Raw genomic sequence first — 16,615 nt, forward strand, 5'->3', positions numbered from 1 at the left:
ACGGCACAGCACAGTTTAGGTTGCATCTCCACTACAAAAATTCCCTGGTAATTGTTGGAGATTAACCCACATTTTTAGGATTGTTAAGTCTTTTTAACTGATCTACAGTTCAGCATTTTTTGGCTTGATTCTTGTGTCGGACGTCTCCGGAGCAAAGACTCCGTCTGACAGTCACTGGACTGAAATACAGCGGCAGGGAATCTCGCCGGAGCAGGTACTAAAAAAAGTACCTGGTACCAGGTACTATGCTAGTGGAAGCGTAACTTAACCGTGGCGAGGCGAGTAGATTCGGTGGAAACACGCCATTTGTAACCGCAGAGGCTGCGATTACACTTGCAAACGTGGGCAGAGCAGGTGGTTAAAGGAGGAGGGAGGAGGCGACGTGTTGTACAGTGACCTCAGGCTCAACAGCACCTGGCATCACAGACACTTTAGTGTCAAAGAGGAACAATACATCGGTTGTGTGGAACTATTTCGACTTAAAAAAGAAAAAAAAGGATGCTGTGCTGCAGCAGGTACTCTGCAGAGCCGGCCCTGCTGCCAATGCTACCACACGGCCTGATCACATTACACTGGTAATGAGTGTTTTTGTGCCTGAGGGAATATGAGTGTGTGTGTAATGTATGAATTACACAATATTTATTTCTATTTCTTACAGAAAATTCACTAAAAGATGACAGGGTCGAGACCGACAGGGCTGTATGAGAACGTGGTGGTGGAAGGAGGATGCAGCATTGACTGAGGCACCGATGACGCTCAAACTGTTGATTAACACACAAGATAAGATCAACTTTAAAATAAAAATAAAACAATGTCACACATTAAATCAAAATCACAACAATGGTAAATAATAAATTGCAATTAGATTATTTTTTTCTTAACTGTTGAGTCCTAACAATCAGAATAAGCCATGTCAATGTGTATTTGACAGTATGGGGAAGCCAGGTAAGACCTCACATGGTCACAGGAGATGCATCAGAACACTAAGTGTGAACAGTTGTATTTAGCACTGTCCACGTGTGATGGGATCACGGAGGACAGATGTTAATACCAGGCGTGAAAAGGGCCTTAGTGAGTTAAGCTAGTGTTGTGTGTGTGTGTGTGTGTGTGTTCTGCTGCATCACACGAGGGTGCCGGGGTCTGCACTGGGTTCCTTTGGGGTCACCTCTTGCATCTGTGGAAGAAGAGTCTCCTGATAGAGAGAGAACTCCATCGACCTGTTAGGAAGGCAACACAAATGAACACAGCCTTCCAACCCAGAGACATGCAGTGACTTTGTATAAATATGAGTCATGTTAAGAAGAGAGAGAGATTCTCTGGCTCAGGGAAGGGTGTCGACACCAAATCACCAGACTTGTTCTGAAAATGTACTCTTACAAAGTAAAAACATAAAAAGTACTGACCTTCCATGCAATGGGAGTCCGTGGAAGCTGGCTGACTGGGGCATCTGAGGCCTCTTGAGGTTGGCTGCTTCACCTTGAACAGATTGGGCCTGATGCACCAATGGGTGAGGGTGTGAGAGGCGAGAGATCCCTGCATCGTGGCCCTTTGAGACGGCAGGTGGATAACCAAGGGCATTCCTCAGGTACCAGTCCCTCAGCCCCTCCAGGGCTAGGGCTTTATGCAGACTTCTAGTCGAGTCCTCTGGGGTTGGGAGAGAAAACTGTGGGGGTCTGTGACTGAAGGAGGGGCCAGACACCTCAGTCTGGTAAGGGTGCAGGTTGGGGATGGAGGATGTGGTGCCAGAGGCAGGAAGGGGAGACTCATATGCTGAAAATAGGATTGCATCCTGGAGTTGTTGCTGCAAAGGTATAAAAGGTCCACAAGATTTGGTTCTGGTGACTTTGACTCTGCGCAGTTCGGCCTGGGACCCTCGCAGCACCATGGGGCTATACGGAGGTGCAGCGCTAGGTAGATGCACCTGGGAATGAGAAAATCCATTTGCCTGAGGAGCCACTGTGGAGGAGCGAGGAGAAGACATGTCCTGCCAGCTCCTGCCTGTAGACTGGTACAGTTGCTGCTGCACTTGCAAATTCTGGTGTTTTCCCCAGATATAGTCCATTAATAGCTCATTGTAACCTGCACCTGCACCTCTGCCACCCATGGAGAGACGGATTTTGGCCTGTTCTGCATAGCTGTCCACATGTCTCTCAGGGCTGCCCAGATTAATGTGTCGCAGTTTTCCATCAGTGAGTGTCTCTGAGCTCTTGAAGGGCCCTCCTCTGGGGGGCATCCCGTTCCTGGGTGCCTGATCATCAGGGAGGTTTGATCTGTCCAGCAGGGCCTCTGAGCTGTTACTGCGTCTGGCCCGGGAGCTGTATGGGCAGCTTCGGCGGTCAGAGGACGAGCCGTCCTGGGCCAGTGGAATCATATACGGCACATCCAGGCTGCCAGACCACTGCTTCAACCCGTTGCCCCCCGATGCATCTGACCTACAGATGAGAGCAACTGGTCATATTAGGAGAGGTTACAAAACCGTGTAACTGTGTTTACAAGAGATAACTTAAAAGTGGCTCAATTTCAGTGTGCCGTGTAGCCCAGTTGTTAGGGCTGTTTTTTTGTTTTTTTTTAGTAAAGGCAACCTGGGTTTGATTCCACCTGCGGTCATTCACTCTCCCCCATCATGCAACTACACTAACAAATTACCATAACCATTGCACAACCCTGCATTTTTGCCCATTCACTTCAACTTTGACCAACGGCCTTAGATTTCTGCAAGGATATCAACTGTGACAGAGGCTGTTTCATGATTCATCATGATGAAACGGTCAGCTGATTGAGCGACAGAAAAGTGCCACTCCCTTGCGACCTGTGTTTCTTCAACGCCCGCAATGTATTCTCATTAGTGCTGTCAACGTAAACACATTAAAATGAACACAGTTAACGTTGTTTGTTTACGTCTGGTGGCGACTGACCCAGTAGAGCAAGTGTGTCAAAGACCTGGGGGCCAATGAGCATCTAGTCTGGTCAAGTGGGGGCCGACATAGAGGAAAAAAAGTGGAAAAAACTATTTAGTAGCTGGTGGGCAATATAAGATATTCATTATGATATTAGACAGAACTGCAAAGTAAAAGTGCTTGTTTTGATATAAACTGATTCACAATAAAAAAATATTTATGAAAAAAACGGAGAATTAAATTGAAAAATTAGCAAATAATGACGAGGATAATTGTGATTAAAACAGCTTAAATATATGTAATTTCATGTTGAGTGTAATACATTTAATAAAGCAATGATTACAACCGAATGTCTTATTACTATTATAAAAATATTGCTGGCATACATACATTTAGTCTTATATTCTGTCTCTATTCCATCACCTCGCACAGTGGTGGGCGGAACGGGGGGCCGCATGTAATTGATTGGAGGGCCACATGTGGACCCAGGGCCACCAGTTTGACACATGTGCAGTAGAGGATGAAGGGCTGAACAAAGTCATTGGCGTTCCTCTTATAATCTACCCTCGAGAGGAACCATCGTGTCAAGAATACACACTCTGTATGAGGATGCTCGAGCAACGGAGGACTCTCACAGGACTTCTGGACTTCTGTCAACAACCACAACTACTTGGGCGTCACAGTGCATTTCCTTGATAAAGACTGGACTTTGCAGTCGTTTGCACTGACTGAGTAAAACATCGAGTGACACTATGCTGAGGCATGTGCTAACCATTGTTTGGATGTTGCAAACAAATGGAAAATCAAGGAAAAATAAAGGTGGTTGCAGCCATGGAACTACTTCCATTTGAACAGCTGCCTTGCACGGCCCACTTAAAGGAATACTTCACCGATTTGCAGCCCTAATTCTCATACAAAGCTTGACGTTTTGTTGAGGAAAAACCTAGCCACAAACCCAGCAGAAAAAAGAGCTGCTGGATGAGTGGGTATTGTTTTTGGAGGCTCTGTGTGTGTGTGTCTGTCTGTCTTCCGCACTTGCTTGCACTTGCCACTATGATATTATGATACTATACAACAGAAGGCGCCAGAGGCCTGTTGCATGAATGGGGTGAAGTCTGCCATCTCTGATTGCCTTGTTGTTTACTGTGTCGAGTTTAATGATCGTTGGCGGCGCAGCAGTACAAACACTACGTGACCATCGTGCACAGCGTACACCCCAGCTACCAAGTAAAGGTACTGTTCTCAGTCAAAACACCAAACCGAACTGGAAACACGCCATAACACACAAGCTCAGTCACAATGAACATTAAATATATCAACATCATTATAACTGGATGTACTTTAATTTTGACTTTTAAGAACTTTATCATCCATGACATCATGAAACTGAGACTGGAGGTGTAGTCGTAACGTAAGTTGCGCATATGTACTATTATTATATAGTCTATTATTCTACATTATATGGAAAAAACTGTCAACCATCACAAAAAACCTTTTTTAAAATTGTTTTAGGATGTAAGATTATTAAATGATGAATTTGAGCCCTTGATGGGAGTGATGTATTACACCAGCTTATTCAAAAACACCGCCACATTCACCTGACATGAACGCTGATTGGAGCAGTTCGCGCCAACAGAGGAGTCGCTGGAACACTTCTACCTTCAACATTGGATACACTTCTTGGCAAAGAGTGAGTTGGGCTGCGAGACGCAACACAAGAGAACACGGATGCATAACTGATCTGTCACTCATATATAAAAATGATTATTAGCATGATTCATAAGAATACAGTATGTACACTCTCACACTGCACAAAGTACCTAACAGAGCTTGTGACGGAGTTTCGGCGCGTCCTCATCTCATAGTAAATCTCTACTGGAGACAGTTTCCTGCTGATTCTGTGGTCAGGGCTGCCCACAGTGAGCCGAGGCTGAGACAGAGAGCGCTGATCAGCAGCCACGCTGGGAGACGACTCTTTTGGGAGAAGAAAAACAAAGGAATAGTCTTTGAATAAAGCACAACCATGGATGACAAACGATCACTGTCTTTGCAGGCACAGCCTGATGAATGTGTTATGGTTGTGCAAATGAGACGCAACTACAAGTTCTGGATTAATGTCTTCACACATGAAGTAAAAAAGACCCTCACTTTTATTTCTCTCTCTTTGTGTGTATACAGAAAAGTAACTATCAAATATTTGCTGCTATTTTCACTGGTTGCCTCTTCTAAATATATGGATGTACATCAGAGTGAGGTGCATATGTCTGACTCACCATTGTCATGGGATGTTGAGTCTGACATGGAGCTTGTACTCTCTGATATGACAGTGTCCTCTGAAAGACAAACATGATATCTGCCATCAGTGTAAACTGCAAACACAGGAAATATTACTGACAACGTAGCTTGTTTTTTTTTTATCCATTTACTGTTTATATGGTATTATTACCTGTGTGACAGCCCCGATGAACTGTCCTCTTGCTATTTGGGACATTTCGGTCTGATTCCGCTTGTCTGTACAGACCACTAGTGAAGATGGCTTTAATCTGCTTCCTTTGGGCAGCTTCATCCTGCAGCCAGGGACAGGTGATCGTGTAAGTATACACAGCCGGCACAACTGCTCCGTAAGCACAGCTGATATTAAACATGTTTACTTACCTCAGCTTTGGTGTTGGGCGTCAGGCCAGCTCTGCGCTGCACCAGTGGTGGTTTCACTCCTGTCTCCAGGGGGAAAGCATGTGGCAACTTCCCAGTCAGCTCCTGTAGAGGACATTGATTCACCTCCGATTACTAAAATCCTTCTTAAATGCCTGTCAGGGGTCACTCAGGTCACAGAGACTCAATCTCAGTGAAAACATGGGTGCTACCTACGTAATAAAACCACCTACATCACCAATATCTTATGCTTGCTGCTTTATCTCACAGCCTCTTTCAAGTGGAATCTGAAGCTTGTAAAGTGGTGGTGCAAGGGAGGGGGAAACCGTGCATACTATGTGTCAGTGCCTATCATTCCTTCATTATTTAAAGCAAAAAGAGAATATCACAGATGATTAGATGCACTGACAACAGCTGCATATTCATTCATATGCCACAATGTTGAGCATTCAATCCATCATCAGTTACACTGCATGCCTAAGTTGCTGGACAGGACAGGTAAAAAAAAAGAAGATAAAGATAGAACCACAAATAAATGGGGTGAAGATGCTGCTAAATGTGCTAGTTTGCCTGCAGAGGAGGAAGAGATGGGACCTGCCGGACTCGGAGGATGGATGTCTCATTCTCATTTCAATCTCTCAGCATATCCTCCTGGTTCACCCTTCTCACTGGTGGATGTAGATGAGAACATTAATACTTGGCTTCCAGTGAAAGGTGAGGATAGTATTAACAACAGTAATGAGACCACTCCAGAGGTGGAGACCACCTCTTTCAAGCGGACCAGAGTTTGGTGGTTTGGTCTCAAACTACATTCACACCATAATGTACTAAGGTGGTAAAGACACCGCATGAGGCTGGTGTGAATGCACCCAACGAGTGATGATGCTGTACTTGAGTCACCTGGCATTAAAATGCATGTTCTGTGATCGGACTGCAATCAGATAGCGCCTGACCACTTGTAAGTACAGGTGTAAATACACCCGAGCATGGATTGTTATCCAATCTGCCCAGTGCAAGAAGTAGAAATAAATAAGTGCCAGCACTCCCCTTGTACTTATGAGCAACACTAAATTATACAAAAAAATCTTCAGTAAATAAAAGATCTTCTCTCTCTCTTGCCAAATATGTGCCCTGACTCTAACCCATGTGCTAACCCTAACCCTCGGGTGGATTTTTTGGTTGTGATGTTTACACATGTTCTTGTTGCATACAGGATGGCAGTCCTTCATGTTGAGCCTTTATTTTAACATGACCTGGTTGGCACTTGACAGACCAGAGTCTCTTTGAAATCACATCGTTCTGTGTTTAAGCAGAAAGAGACATATAAACAATGGCGCCTGACACACACACTGTCTGATTACTCATTCATTTAGTCATTAGAAGAAAAGCGTGAGATTAATTAGTTCATTTGTTTTTAATCTATGGACAGCCCTACAACAAACACATTCTAATGCCAGGTGTTTCAGTGGTGTAAGGAGAGCTGCTCACCGCTTCCTGTAGACAGACTTGTTTCAGCTCTCCCACTCTGGTGCTGAGCAGAGTCTCCAGGGCCTGTTTCCTTTCCTGTAGCACTGCAATCCTCTCAGCCTGCAGCTTGTTCTCCTGGCTGCCTTGAACATCTACACATCACACAACATCATCATCAGAGAATGTAAATAATCAATATTTTGAGCCACACAATTACACAGGTTGGCATGTTCAACTCAACATGAACGGTGTTTAAATTTTGAGTCATTAATGGTCCCATTTATATACCTACTCAGCGTGGGCGGAGTCATCACTGCACGGCTGTGCAGGAGTGACTAGTGACTTGTAAAGCAGTTGTTCTCAGCGTAACTGAATCAAATCACTAGAATCAGTTAATTAAAAAGATTTGTTCAGTTGTTCCTCCATGACCGGAGCACAGACTCCGTCTGACACAGTCACTGGACTGAAATACAGCAGCAGGGTTTGTGATGCCACTCGTGATGAGCAGTGCCGTGGTTAAATATACCAGACTCCTCTGTTAAATATTGAGATTTTTTACCTGGTTATTGTTGGAGATTAACCCACGTTTTTAGGATTGTTAATATTTTAACTGATCTACACTTCGGCTTGATTCTTGTGTCGGGCGTCTCTGCCTGTGACGGCTCTCTGAACAATCAGTGGCCGGCAGTCTGACCACGTCACGCGTAGCCAGAGCAGGTACTAAAAAAAGTAGCTGGTACATAGTATTATGCTAGTGGAAACACAACTTAACCGTGCCGTGCCGAGCCGAGGCAAGTGGAGCCCGGTGGAAACATCACAGTCACAGAAGGAAAGGCACATACTGTACATAATTAAATGAATGATGGCTGAGTTCCATTTAGCTTCCTTCCTTCAGCCTACAGGATCACTCACTGTCACACTGTCCTGACTTTAACTGTGATCACTAAGACGTGCGCTGTGTCACGATCACGATTGTTAATCAAATATTGAGCGCAATGACGTCACAATCTCGACCTTCGAAAGCAAAGGTGGATTTGGGGATTTAACCACGCCCCCAGTGTGACTTTCTGCGGGGTGTGCAAGAGTGGGAAAAACACAGTGTTGTGCAGTTATCAGTGCCATATCACTCATGACACCACGTAGACAATTGAAATGGGAATAATAATGAAGTGAGCTCTCATGACTAAACTAGACTAAACTAGAGTCTAAAAATGGCCGACCCATCCGCACTTAAATGAATAATGAATAAATGAATTCACTGATTAGCATTTAGCTTTGTATTACTAGATTAGGGGTAATATTTTTGAAAAATTGTGCTTCCCAACCTCAGTTTCCCCTGAGTTGAGAAACATCTTAATTTTTTTCTTTGTTACGTGCCCACCAGTGACACTTGAAACTGCAATGCTAATTCTGCACCTTTTAGACCAACTTGTACGGGGGCGGGACCTCATTCCCAGAATGTTAACAGTGTCCGCCATCTTTGCTAACAGTTATGCTAACAGGACCAAGTATCACTGGTGGACACGTAACAAAGAAAAGAATGAAGATATTCCTCAACTCAGGGGAAACGGATACTACCTCTGTTCTATTCCTTTAAAGGAGAGAAAAATCGATAAAAAAAGGTCACTTTTTATTTTGAAAAATATTGAGCTTCTAAAAGAAAAGAGAAAAACAAGTTTTTGGAGTTACTAATAAAAGAAAAGAAGCAGGCAATAATGAAACATTATGAATGACAACTGCCACCAAACATTTTTGTTTTGTCATAGATTTCTTGTCAAAAAATTAGTTGAAAAACAAGGGATTTCTCCACTTACAAATATATTCTAGGTCAAATCACTGAATGGAACTGAGGCATTTGCTCATTAAAACTGTCTTTTTATGCTTCTTTCAAACAGCATGAGGTCTGGTGTTCTGATCAGGTGAACTGACAACTGTGATAACAGCAGGTTTTCACACAGACAGCTGATTTTTCAGTCGGCTGTTCCCTTAGGAAAAATATGTCCCTGCTGCTGAAGTGTTAGAAAAACACTGCCACGCCGTTTCAGGCTTGTCCAGACATGAACGTGAAATTTCTGACACTCACCAGGAGCCCCCAGACCCATTGATGTGATCAGATGTCCTTTGACCTCCATGTGATGTAATTGTGGGGACTTTACAGCTCACACTCTCAACCACACCCTCACCTGGTGAAGACATTTAAATAAACAACGTCAAATTCTTACTGAGACACATCATCAACAAACTGTGTGTGTGTTTCCTCCCTCACCTTGTACTTTCAGCCATGAGCTGTGTTGTTGGAGTCAGATGTTGCATCTCATTCAGTTATGCCATCAGAAGGACAAAGTTGGCTCTGCTCAGGTAACTAGAGACAAATCCTGAAACAGGAAAAAAGGGAAGAAATGAATAGATGCCTCTGCCAACTGCTATTCCAGTATTCCACACAATTAAAATCTCTGTAAAACCCTTATTTGACTGTCAGTGTGAAATGATGCAAAATTGCTCACAGACACACTTAGCAACCAATTGATCTGCAAAGATAATGAAAAAAAACAAGACAGGACAAGAATGGTGAGTGAAGTATGGAGATAAATGGAGAAAACAGAAGACGTTGAGCATGTGCATATGTGCTTCTTTTTTTTTTTTTAAATAAAGCTTTATTCAACATTGCAATGAATGCAATCACAGAAACAGAGACACATTGAAGAAAGCCAGGATGACTGAAGAAAGAAAATTAAAGTTATCATAAAGTTAACAGACCAAACAACCTCCAAACATAAGAGGATGACGATGACAACAAAGATAAGTGAGAGGTGGGACTGTGATTTCATCGTTTTCCCAAAGTAACAACAAAAATGCAAGGGTTGTGATTTTAGACTTTCCCACTCTGGGACCAGTTTTTAAAAAAAAAATAGCATGTCAGGGGTCCCAAAATGCTGTTGCCATGTGGATAAATGCCAACATGATAAAAAAAAACTTTAGCAGATTCACTGAGACCTGTTTTTGTGTGGACAGCCCCTTAAAGCCAGAGTTTTATGTTTCTGCAGCTCAACACCAACACAACAGGTCTCAGAGCCTGAGCCACACAACCACATGCAAGATGGGGGAATAAACAAGAGACGCAAAGGAACAAAAGCAATATTTAGGGTTGATTCCAGTGGAGGATTCTGTTGCTATAAACTGAATATGAAACTAGATTATAACATGAGACTATAAATACTTCAATAGAATACAACCCAGTAGAAACTCGATATCCACATCCACAACATACAGAATGAGGCTCAATGTGTGTGTGTGTGAGGGCATACATTAAATATAAAGTTTGTCTCCTGACCTAGAACTGACCCAGTAATTGCTGTGCTGTTTGCTCCTACATGAAAACGCTTTTAGGAGCCCTTTTAAGCACAAAAATAAACACTGATTTCCACTCAGACAAAAGCTCATCACATGAATCCTGTTACACAAAATTCAGGCCCCTGGATATTTGATTTAGTTAATCTTATAAACTAGACTTCTCATAATTCAAGGATATAATGAGTATTGTTGCCTCATGATGCATCATCATTTTCTTAGCTTGCGGTATTGAATGAGCCACCATTTAAAAAACATCTGAGGTATTTACTTTTTTTTTTTTTTTCTATTTATGGCAGAGATACAATCGGCGTTATTCGGTTTGATTCTTGTGTCGGACGTCGCGCTCATTAATCTTCCAGAATCCAGTGCCGACGCTATGACCAATCAGCGGCTGGCAGGCTGTCGACATCACACAGAGTATCGGCTCAGCTCGCTTGGAACCTCGTCAGAGCAGGTACCAGGTACTATCGCTCATAGAAACGCAAAAACAACGGTGCAGAGTCACACTGTGCTGGAACTGAGTAGTGGAAAAGCGCCAAGATACACTTCTGTCTCACTTGAGAGGAATACTTCAACAATTAGCATTTAGCTTTGTATTACTAGAATAGGGGTAGTATTTTTGAAAAATTGTGCTTCCCAACCTCAGTTTCCCCTGAGTCGAGAAATATCTTCATTCTTTTCTTTGTTACGTGCCCACCAGTGACACTTGGTCGAAGCTTGAAACTGCGACGCTAATTCCGCACTCACTCTTGGGGCGGCGGGACCTCATTCCCAGAATGTAAACAGTGTCCGCCATCTTTGCTAACAGTTACACTAACAAGTGTCCCTGGTGGGCACGTAACAAAGAAAATAAAGAAGGAAGCACCATTTTTCAGAAATACTACCTCTATTCTAGTAATACAAAGCTAAATGCTAATCAGTGAAGTATGCCTTTAACATAACCACTCTCCATAGAGCAGCACTTTCACACATGCTAACTACTGTCCCTGTCAGTATACATACAGTGTGTTATTGACAGCTGTTCATAACAACCACTGTGAGCTCCACTTAAAACTATGTTTAACTGTATATTGTACTACATACACATGTTTGTTTTACTGTGAAAACCAACCAGTTCATGAAAGCCTTTACATTTGCTACTTAGCTACACTTAAGGTCAACTGTTAGCAATTGTTTTGGAATGAACACAATTAAGCAGATAATTACAGCTGCTGTACCTGTAAATAACTTCCACCAGTGAAATGAAAAAGTGCCCAGAAAATGCAACCACACAAAATAAAAGCAAAGACAAAAGTGAGCCACAACGCGACGGGAACAAAATATGCCAGAACTGAAATACTATCACATTATCACAAAATACCACAAAAAATGCTTGTTTTATTTAGTTTGTATTAAGTTTTCAGTTCTGTCCCTCCTCTCTCCTTCATTTTCTCCTTCACTCTCCCTCTAATGTCTCAAGCACTGCTGTCACAAATGACAGGAGCATAAATTAAGAATGAGTGTCTACCACCCGAAACACACATAACACACTTGAAAGCATCTGTGGTCTCACTGGTTCACGTGGAGCCTCTCAAACATCTGGAGTGCAGGTAAAACAAATGCCTCACATTCCAGAGCACAGCCTGCAGAAGACAAGGCAGGACAGGAGGAAGTGGATAAACAGAGTCTCGGGGAAGACATGAAGACACACAATTATGACACAATTATCAAACACATGTTGACATAGCATGAAGCACTAGTAGTATAGATATTTAGAGGGTGTGCTGAATAAACATGAGCTATGCGAGGAGAGCGAGCTGCTCCTGCGTGCAGCATCGTTACATGAATGCAAATCAGCGTGGAGTTTAATATTCAAGTCCCACAGGCCAAACGCTTACTCTTGTAAGGTAAACCAAAACCGACTGTGTCCACTGCTCCTTCTTTAGCTTAGAAGTCATTTCTGAGCAAAAATACATCAACGATCAAAGCTACAATACAACTGAGGATGAACTTATGGACATTCAGTCGTCGAAAAACAGGTTCACTCTCTGTGCTGTCAGCTTTTATCTGGTCCAAGAGTCCCTGCTGGTAGCACCAGCATTTACATTATATTCAAGACGTAAAATGATGGGCCCTACTTTAACCACAGTCAACACTGGTATTAACATCCCCCCTAGGGCTGGGCAACATGGGGAATCTTATCACGATTACATAATTTGATATTTGAATCAATTTTTCTGTCAAGCTTAAACGGTAAGACATAGACATATATCAGGATATAAAACTACACATAGATTGTTTCTCTGGGCTAATGAAAAGTTTCCTTTTGAGATGCTTCACAAATGACAGTGAGACAATACCCTGAACCCTCACCCTCAAAGTATTATTTGGCCTTGTTCATACTCAAGCAACTCCAGGCACTGCACAGACCTCCACAGACAGCCACATGCCCTAAGAGTAGCTTCAGATGCATATATGGTCAGTATAGAGTACACTTCAGTAGGATCTGCACTGCTAGGATGTGTAAAAATGTGAATCCTTGTGCCAGACATCATGCTGCAGCTCGTACAAACCAAGCTTTTCACCTCTCAGGGCCCATATGTTTATTTATTTGCACCTGGCTGCAACTAACAATTATGTTCGTAATGGATTAATATGTCGATTATTGCACCAGGGTTACAGGAAACCTTTGGCACCAACCTCAGTTTCTGCTTCTCTGGTGCGGACCAAAAAAGCGAACTCTGGTCAGCCTGAAAACATGGATCTCGGTTTGCTTGCAAGTGAAAGCTGGTGCAGTTTGTTTACAGTGGGAAAGGCACACGGACTATCAGTGAACCAAAGAGAGGAAGTGAGGATAGCTCGCTGCCTCTCCTCCTGCTCATACTGGGAAGCGTCTTATGAAAAAACAATTAGGTTCGAAAACACAAACCCCAAGACTGCATACATTTGGTGTTGCTTCATTGTTTGTTTTTGTGGTGAAGTCAGCTGAAGAGGATGGATTTCTGTTTTCGGTTCTTGGATGAGCCAGGTTTTCTTTTTCCCTAATGCCTTTTCTCTTCCTGGTTTTAAAGCAGCTGTTTTGACTGCGTGACATTGTCCAGTCTGTTTGGTCTGCTTACAAAAGTGCGGTGTGAAAGTGAACCAAAACAAGAGACGGTGTGAAGTCTCCCGGACTACCCTGGTGTGAATGCTCACAACGGAAGCTAAGTATGTTTGCTCAGTGTTCCAACAGGCGGCACACAACAGCTGAAATATCACTTCCAGCTCACGTGGACAGGTGAGGCCGTGAGCGCCTATGTTGACTTACATCATTGACACAGCTGCTGCTGTGAAGTCACACATGGTAACCAGAGCAGTTACGACTGGTGTCACAACTGCTTCAATGACACTTTCAGTGGTGACTCCTGACGTATTTGACCTCTTAACCTCACTTCCTTCTTCTACAAGACAAAAGCAATGCAAACTTTAGTAGGGACGGCTCCATATACCACTATTTTCAGACTGGTATTACTACCTTGATTACTTTACATGCTTTCAACGACTTAGCTGTTAACAACACATTTGTGCGTTAACTGCTCATTTCAAAAACATAATGCTCCACTCTCCCATTAGCCTGTCTCTGTTTGTTTTGGCCTCCCCCGGCACATCTATCCACCATCTTCCAGCTGATTCAGCAAAGAGACTTTAGCACTGAACGACCTCCAACTGACCAACCCCACCAGAGGAAGTGTAGAAGGCTTATGGAAGGTCAGGTGACTCCACCTTCTACCATCTCTTCAGGTACATTCTGTGTCAATAAAATACTCATCAGCACACAGCGGAGGAGCTAAGTCCAGACTGAGCGATCTTATGGCTCAACATTCCACCTCACTAGCCTTCACACTGACACAAGTGAAACAAAGCAGTCTTGGTGACTGCTATGATATCCACCTGGATTCTGCTAAGGTGAGGTCAGACATAGTAATAAAGAAAGGAATGTGGCCACAACATCTGAAGGGATTAGAACTATATTTTTCCCATTGCTCCGTTAACACCTGGAGGGATTTCTGTATGTGGAAGACTTATTTTCATGTTCCACTGTGGCTGTAATCTGCTTTGTTGATTTTGGAGGGAGTTCAGAGCAGCGGTGTATGCACAAATGTTTTTTAGGAGCAGGGCCAGCAAAAAAGGGGGTGGACCATCTTGTTGCAGAAAAAGTAAAAGTAGAAGTAGCAAAAAGCCATAATTTAAATATGCCGTTGTGACGTTAACACTGAAAAACGAACTACTAGCATGTCTGTGACCCAAAGCAACACCGTCATTTCAATGGTTCTGTCTTTAATAAATCAGGTTTATATCTAATTATCTAATTTTTGTACCTGATTTGTTTGTTTATCAGGTTCATATATGCCCTATGCCCAGATTGTTTCGTAATAGATTTAAACATATGTATTATGTTTTATATTTGTTTTCATGATTTTTACTATTTTTGTTTTGTTTTGACTTTTTGTGTTGTATTTGCCCTACACTATGATTGTTTTGTATTAGATTCAAACATATGTATTTGATTGTTTTGTTTTTGTTTTTAGGATTTTGATTATTTTTATATTGTTAGGTTTAGGGTTTGTTGTATTTTCGTATTCAAATGTTTTTAGGTGTGGTTTTCATATAAGCCTTCACAGGTTTCTGCTGCACCCTCACTTGTATTTTTATGTGTTATCATCTGTGTTTTTTTATATTGTTTATATGTGAAATAAACTAAACTAAACCTCAGTGCTTCAGGTGGTGGAGAGAGAAAGGCAAAATAGTCTGGGACAATGAGCCTCATGCTGATTAGACAAGAGATGATGAGAAGAGAAAAACATTGATGCATGCATGGACAAAAGTTGGCAAAATCAGAATACTTACATAGATTAAACTGCGAGGATTTGCACCTGGATCAACAAATAACATCAGTAGACACTGGTTTTCACATGAAAAGTGGTTTGGGGTTTATGTGCAAATGCAAATGTGTGTGTTTTATTTAATAACAAGTGAACCAGATGCTCAAATCATGTCAGTCCATCACAAAAGCAGCAGCAGGGTCACCTTGACATGACAAGTGGGAAATTAATTCTCAATTATAGTGCCTGAGTGAATTGTGACACCAAAAGTGTGATGAGGAGCACCGTGCTCCTAATGGTGAACAGAAAGCACTGAACACGAACACCAGCCAGTAAATACATGAACCCTAAAATAGGAACAATCAACACTGTCAGAGAAACTAAGAAGCAAAGAGGACAATCATGTGACAAGAGTGGTGTTTCTCACACACACACACAGATCCAGACAGACATCTGTGTTGAGGAAGTTGTTAATAACAGGGGTTAAAACTGCTCCACGAAAATATGAGAATAGTGGAATGAATGAGGCCCAGCAGCAGCAGCAGCAGCAGCTCTGACCAACTGCTGTTATTCTGTTCAAACCTCACGCATGCTTTTCTTATGCACAACAGCAGCAGCCACAAGGAGACGTTGCAATAACACAATAATAATAATAACAATAATCATGACGCTGATTTCACCGGTGCTCATGTTTCACGATCTGCGTAACCAACGCGCTGCCACATTATCGTGTTCTCGTTAACAGGCGCAGGGAAAACCACACATGAATTAACGGTCTCCTGCCATTCCCAATCACAGTTAACGCATGTGTTTCTGCAGCAGCATCCATTCTGCAACGGAACACAGCTCATTGATTCTAGGCCACACGTCGCTGCAGGTGTGTCACTGCTGTCACCGCCACAAACACGGCTCTCACGTTCAGGTGAAAATAAAAAACTATTAAAAAAAGACCTCTTATTCACAGACGATTTCTATTCATTCTCAAAGGGGAAAAGACTTGTTGTTGCTCACCACAGAGTAGAATCGATGTCTTCCGTGATGTCCGCGCTCCTCTGAAGCAAAACCAAGCCCCGATAAATCATCGCTGCGTCGGAAACAGAGCACCGAGTCATCCGAAGAGAGAGAACACGGTTTCTCCTAAACCAAACGTGCGGTAGACGACGGTGGAGGAGAGCAGCCCGTGGTTCATGATGACTGCGTGCCTGCTTGGAATTCAGCAGCAGCAGCAGCAGGAGTTACGAGCGCCGAGCTGCGTAAAAGCGCTGCGCAGCAGAGGAGCAGAGAATCACAGAATCACAGAATCCCTCCCCCCATTCAGGAACACACTCAATGACATTTGGCACAAGACAATTACAAGGGAACGCTGATCTAACTGAACACACCTAAAACATTCAGGCAAACGCGTTT

At 42.9% G+C, this 16,615-nt stretch overlaps 1 protein-coding gene across 2 annotated transcripts; it reads right to left on the reverse strand.

Annotated features, from left to right (window-relative positions):
- ccdc120b (coiled-coil domain containing 120b) lies at positions 1 to 16,588 on the reverse strand. Of its 2 annotated transcripts, XM_058632163.1 has the most exons (11): positions 16,220 to 16,587; positions 9,283 to 9,391; positions 9,100 to 9,199; positions 7,038 to 7,168; positions 5,553 to 5,654; positions 5,344 to 5,464; positions 5,171 to 5,230; positions 4,718 to 4,871; positions 4,496 to 4,597; positions 1,404 to 2,432; positions 1 to 1,217 (listed from the first exon to the last, which is right to left on the reverse strand). In XM_058632163.1, exons 3-11 carry the CDS (start codon positions 9,146 to 9,148, stop codon positions 1,121 to 1,123), a joined length of 1,845 nt encoding a protein of 614 aa, XP_058488146.1. In that variant the 5' UTR covers positions 9,149 to 9,199; positions 9,283 to 9,391; positions 16,220 to 16,587; the 3' UTR covers positions 1 to 1,120. The 2 variants fall into 2 exon arrangements, with proteins under 2 accessions (XP_058488146.1, XP_058488147.1); XM_058632164.1 differs by lacking the exon at positions 4,496 to 4,597 and having other exon boundaries at positions 16,220 to 16,588.
- Positions 16,589 to 16,615: the final 27 nt, after the last annotated feature.

The sequence above is a fragment of the Solea solea genome, chromosome 6 (assembly GCF_958295425.1).
Source record: "Solea solea chromosome 6, fSolSol10.1, whole genome shotgun sequence".
NCBI lineage: Eukaryota > Metazoa > Chordata > Actinopteri > Pleuronectiformes > Soleidae > Solea > Solea solea.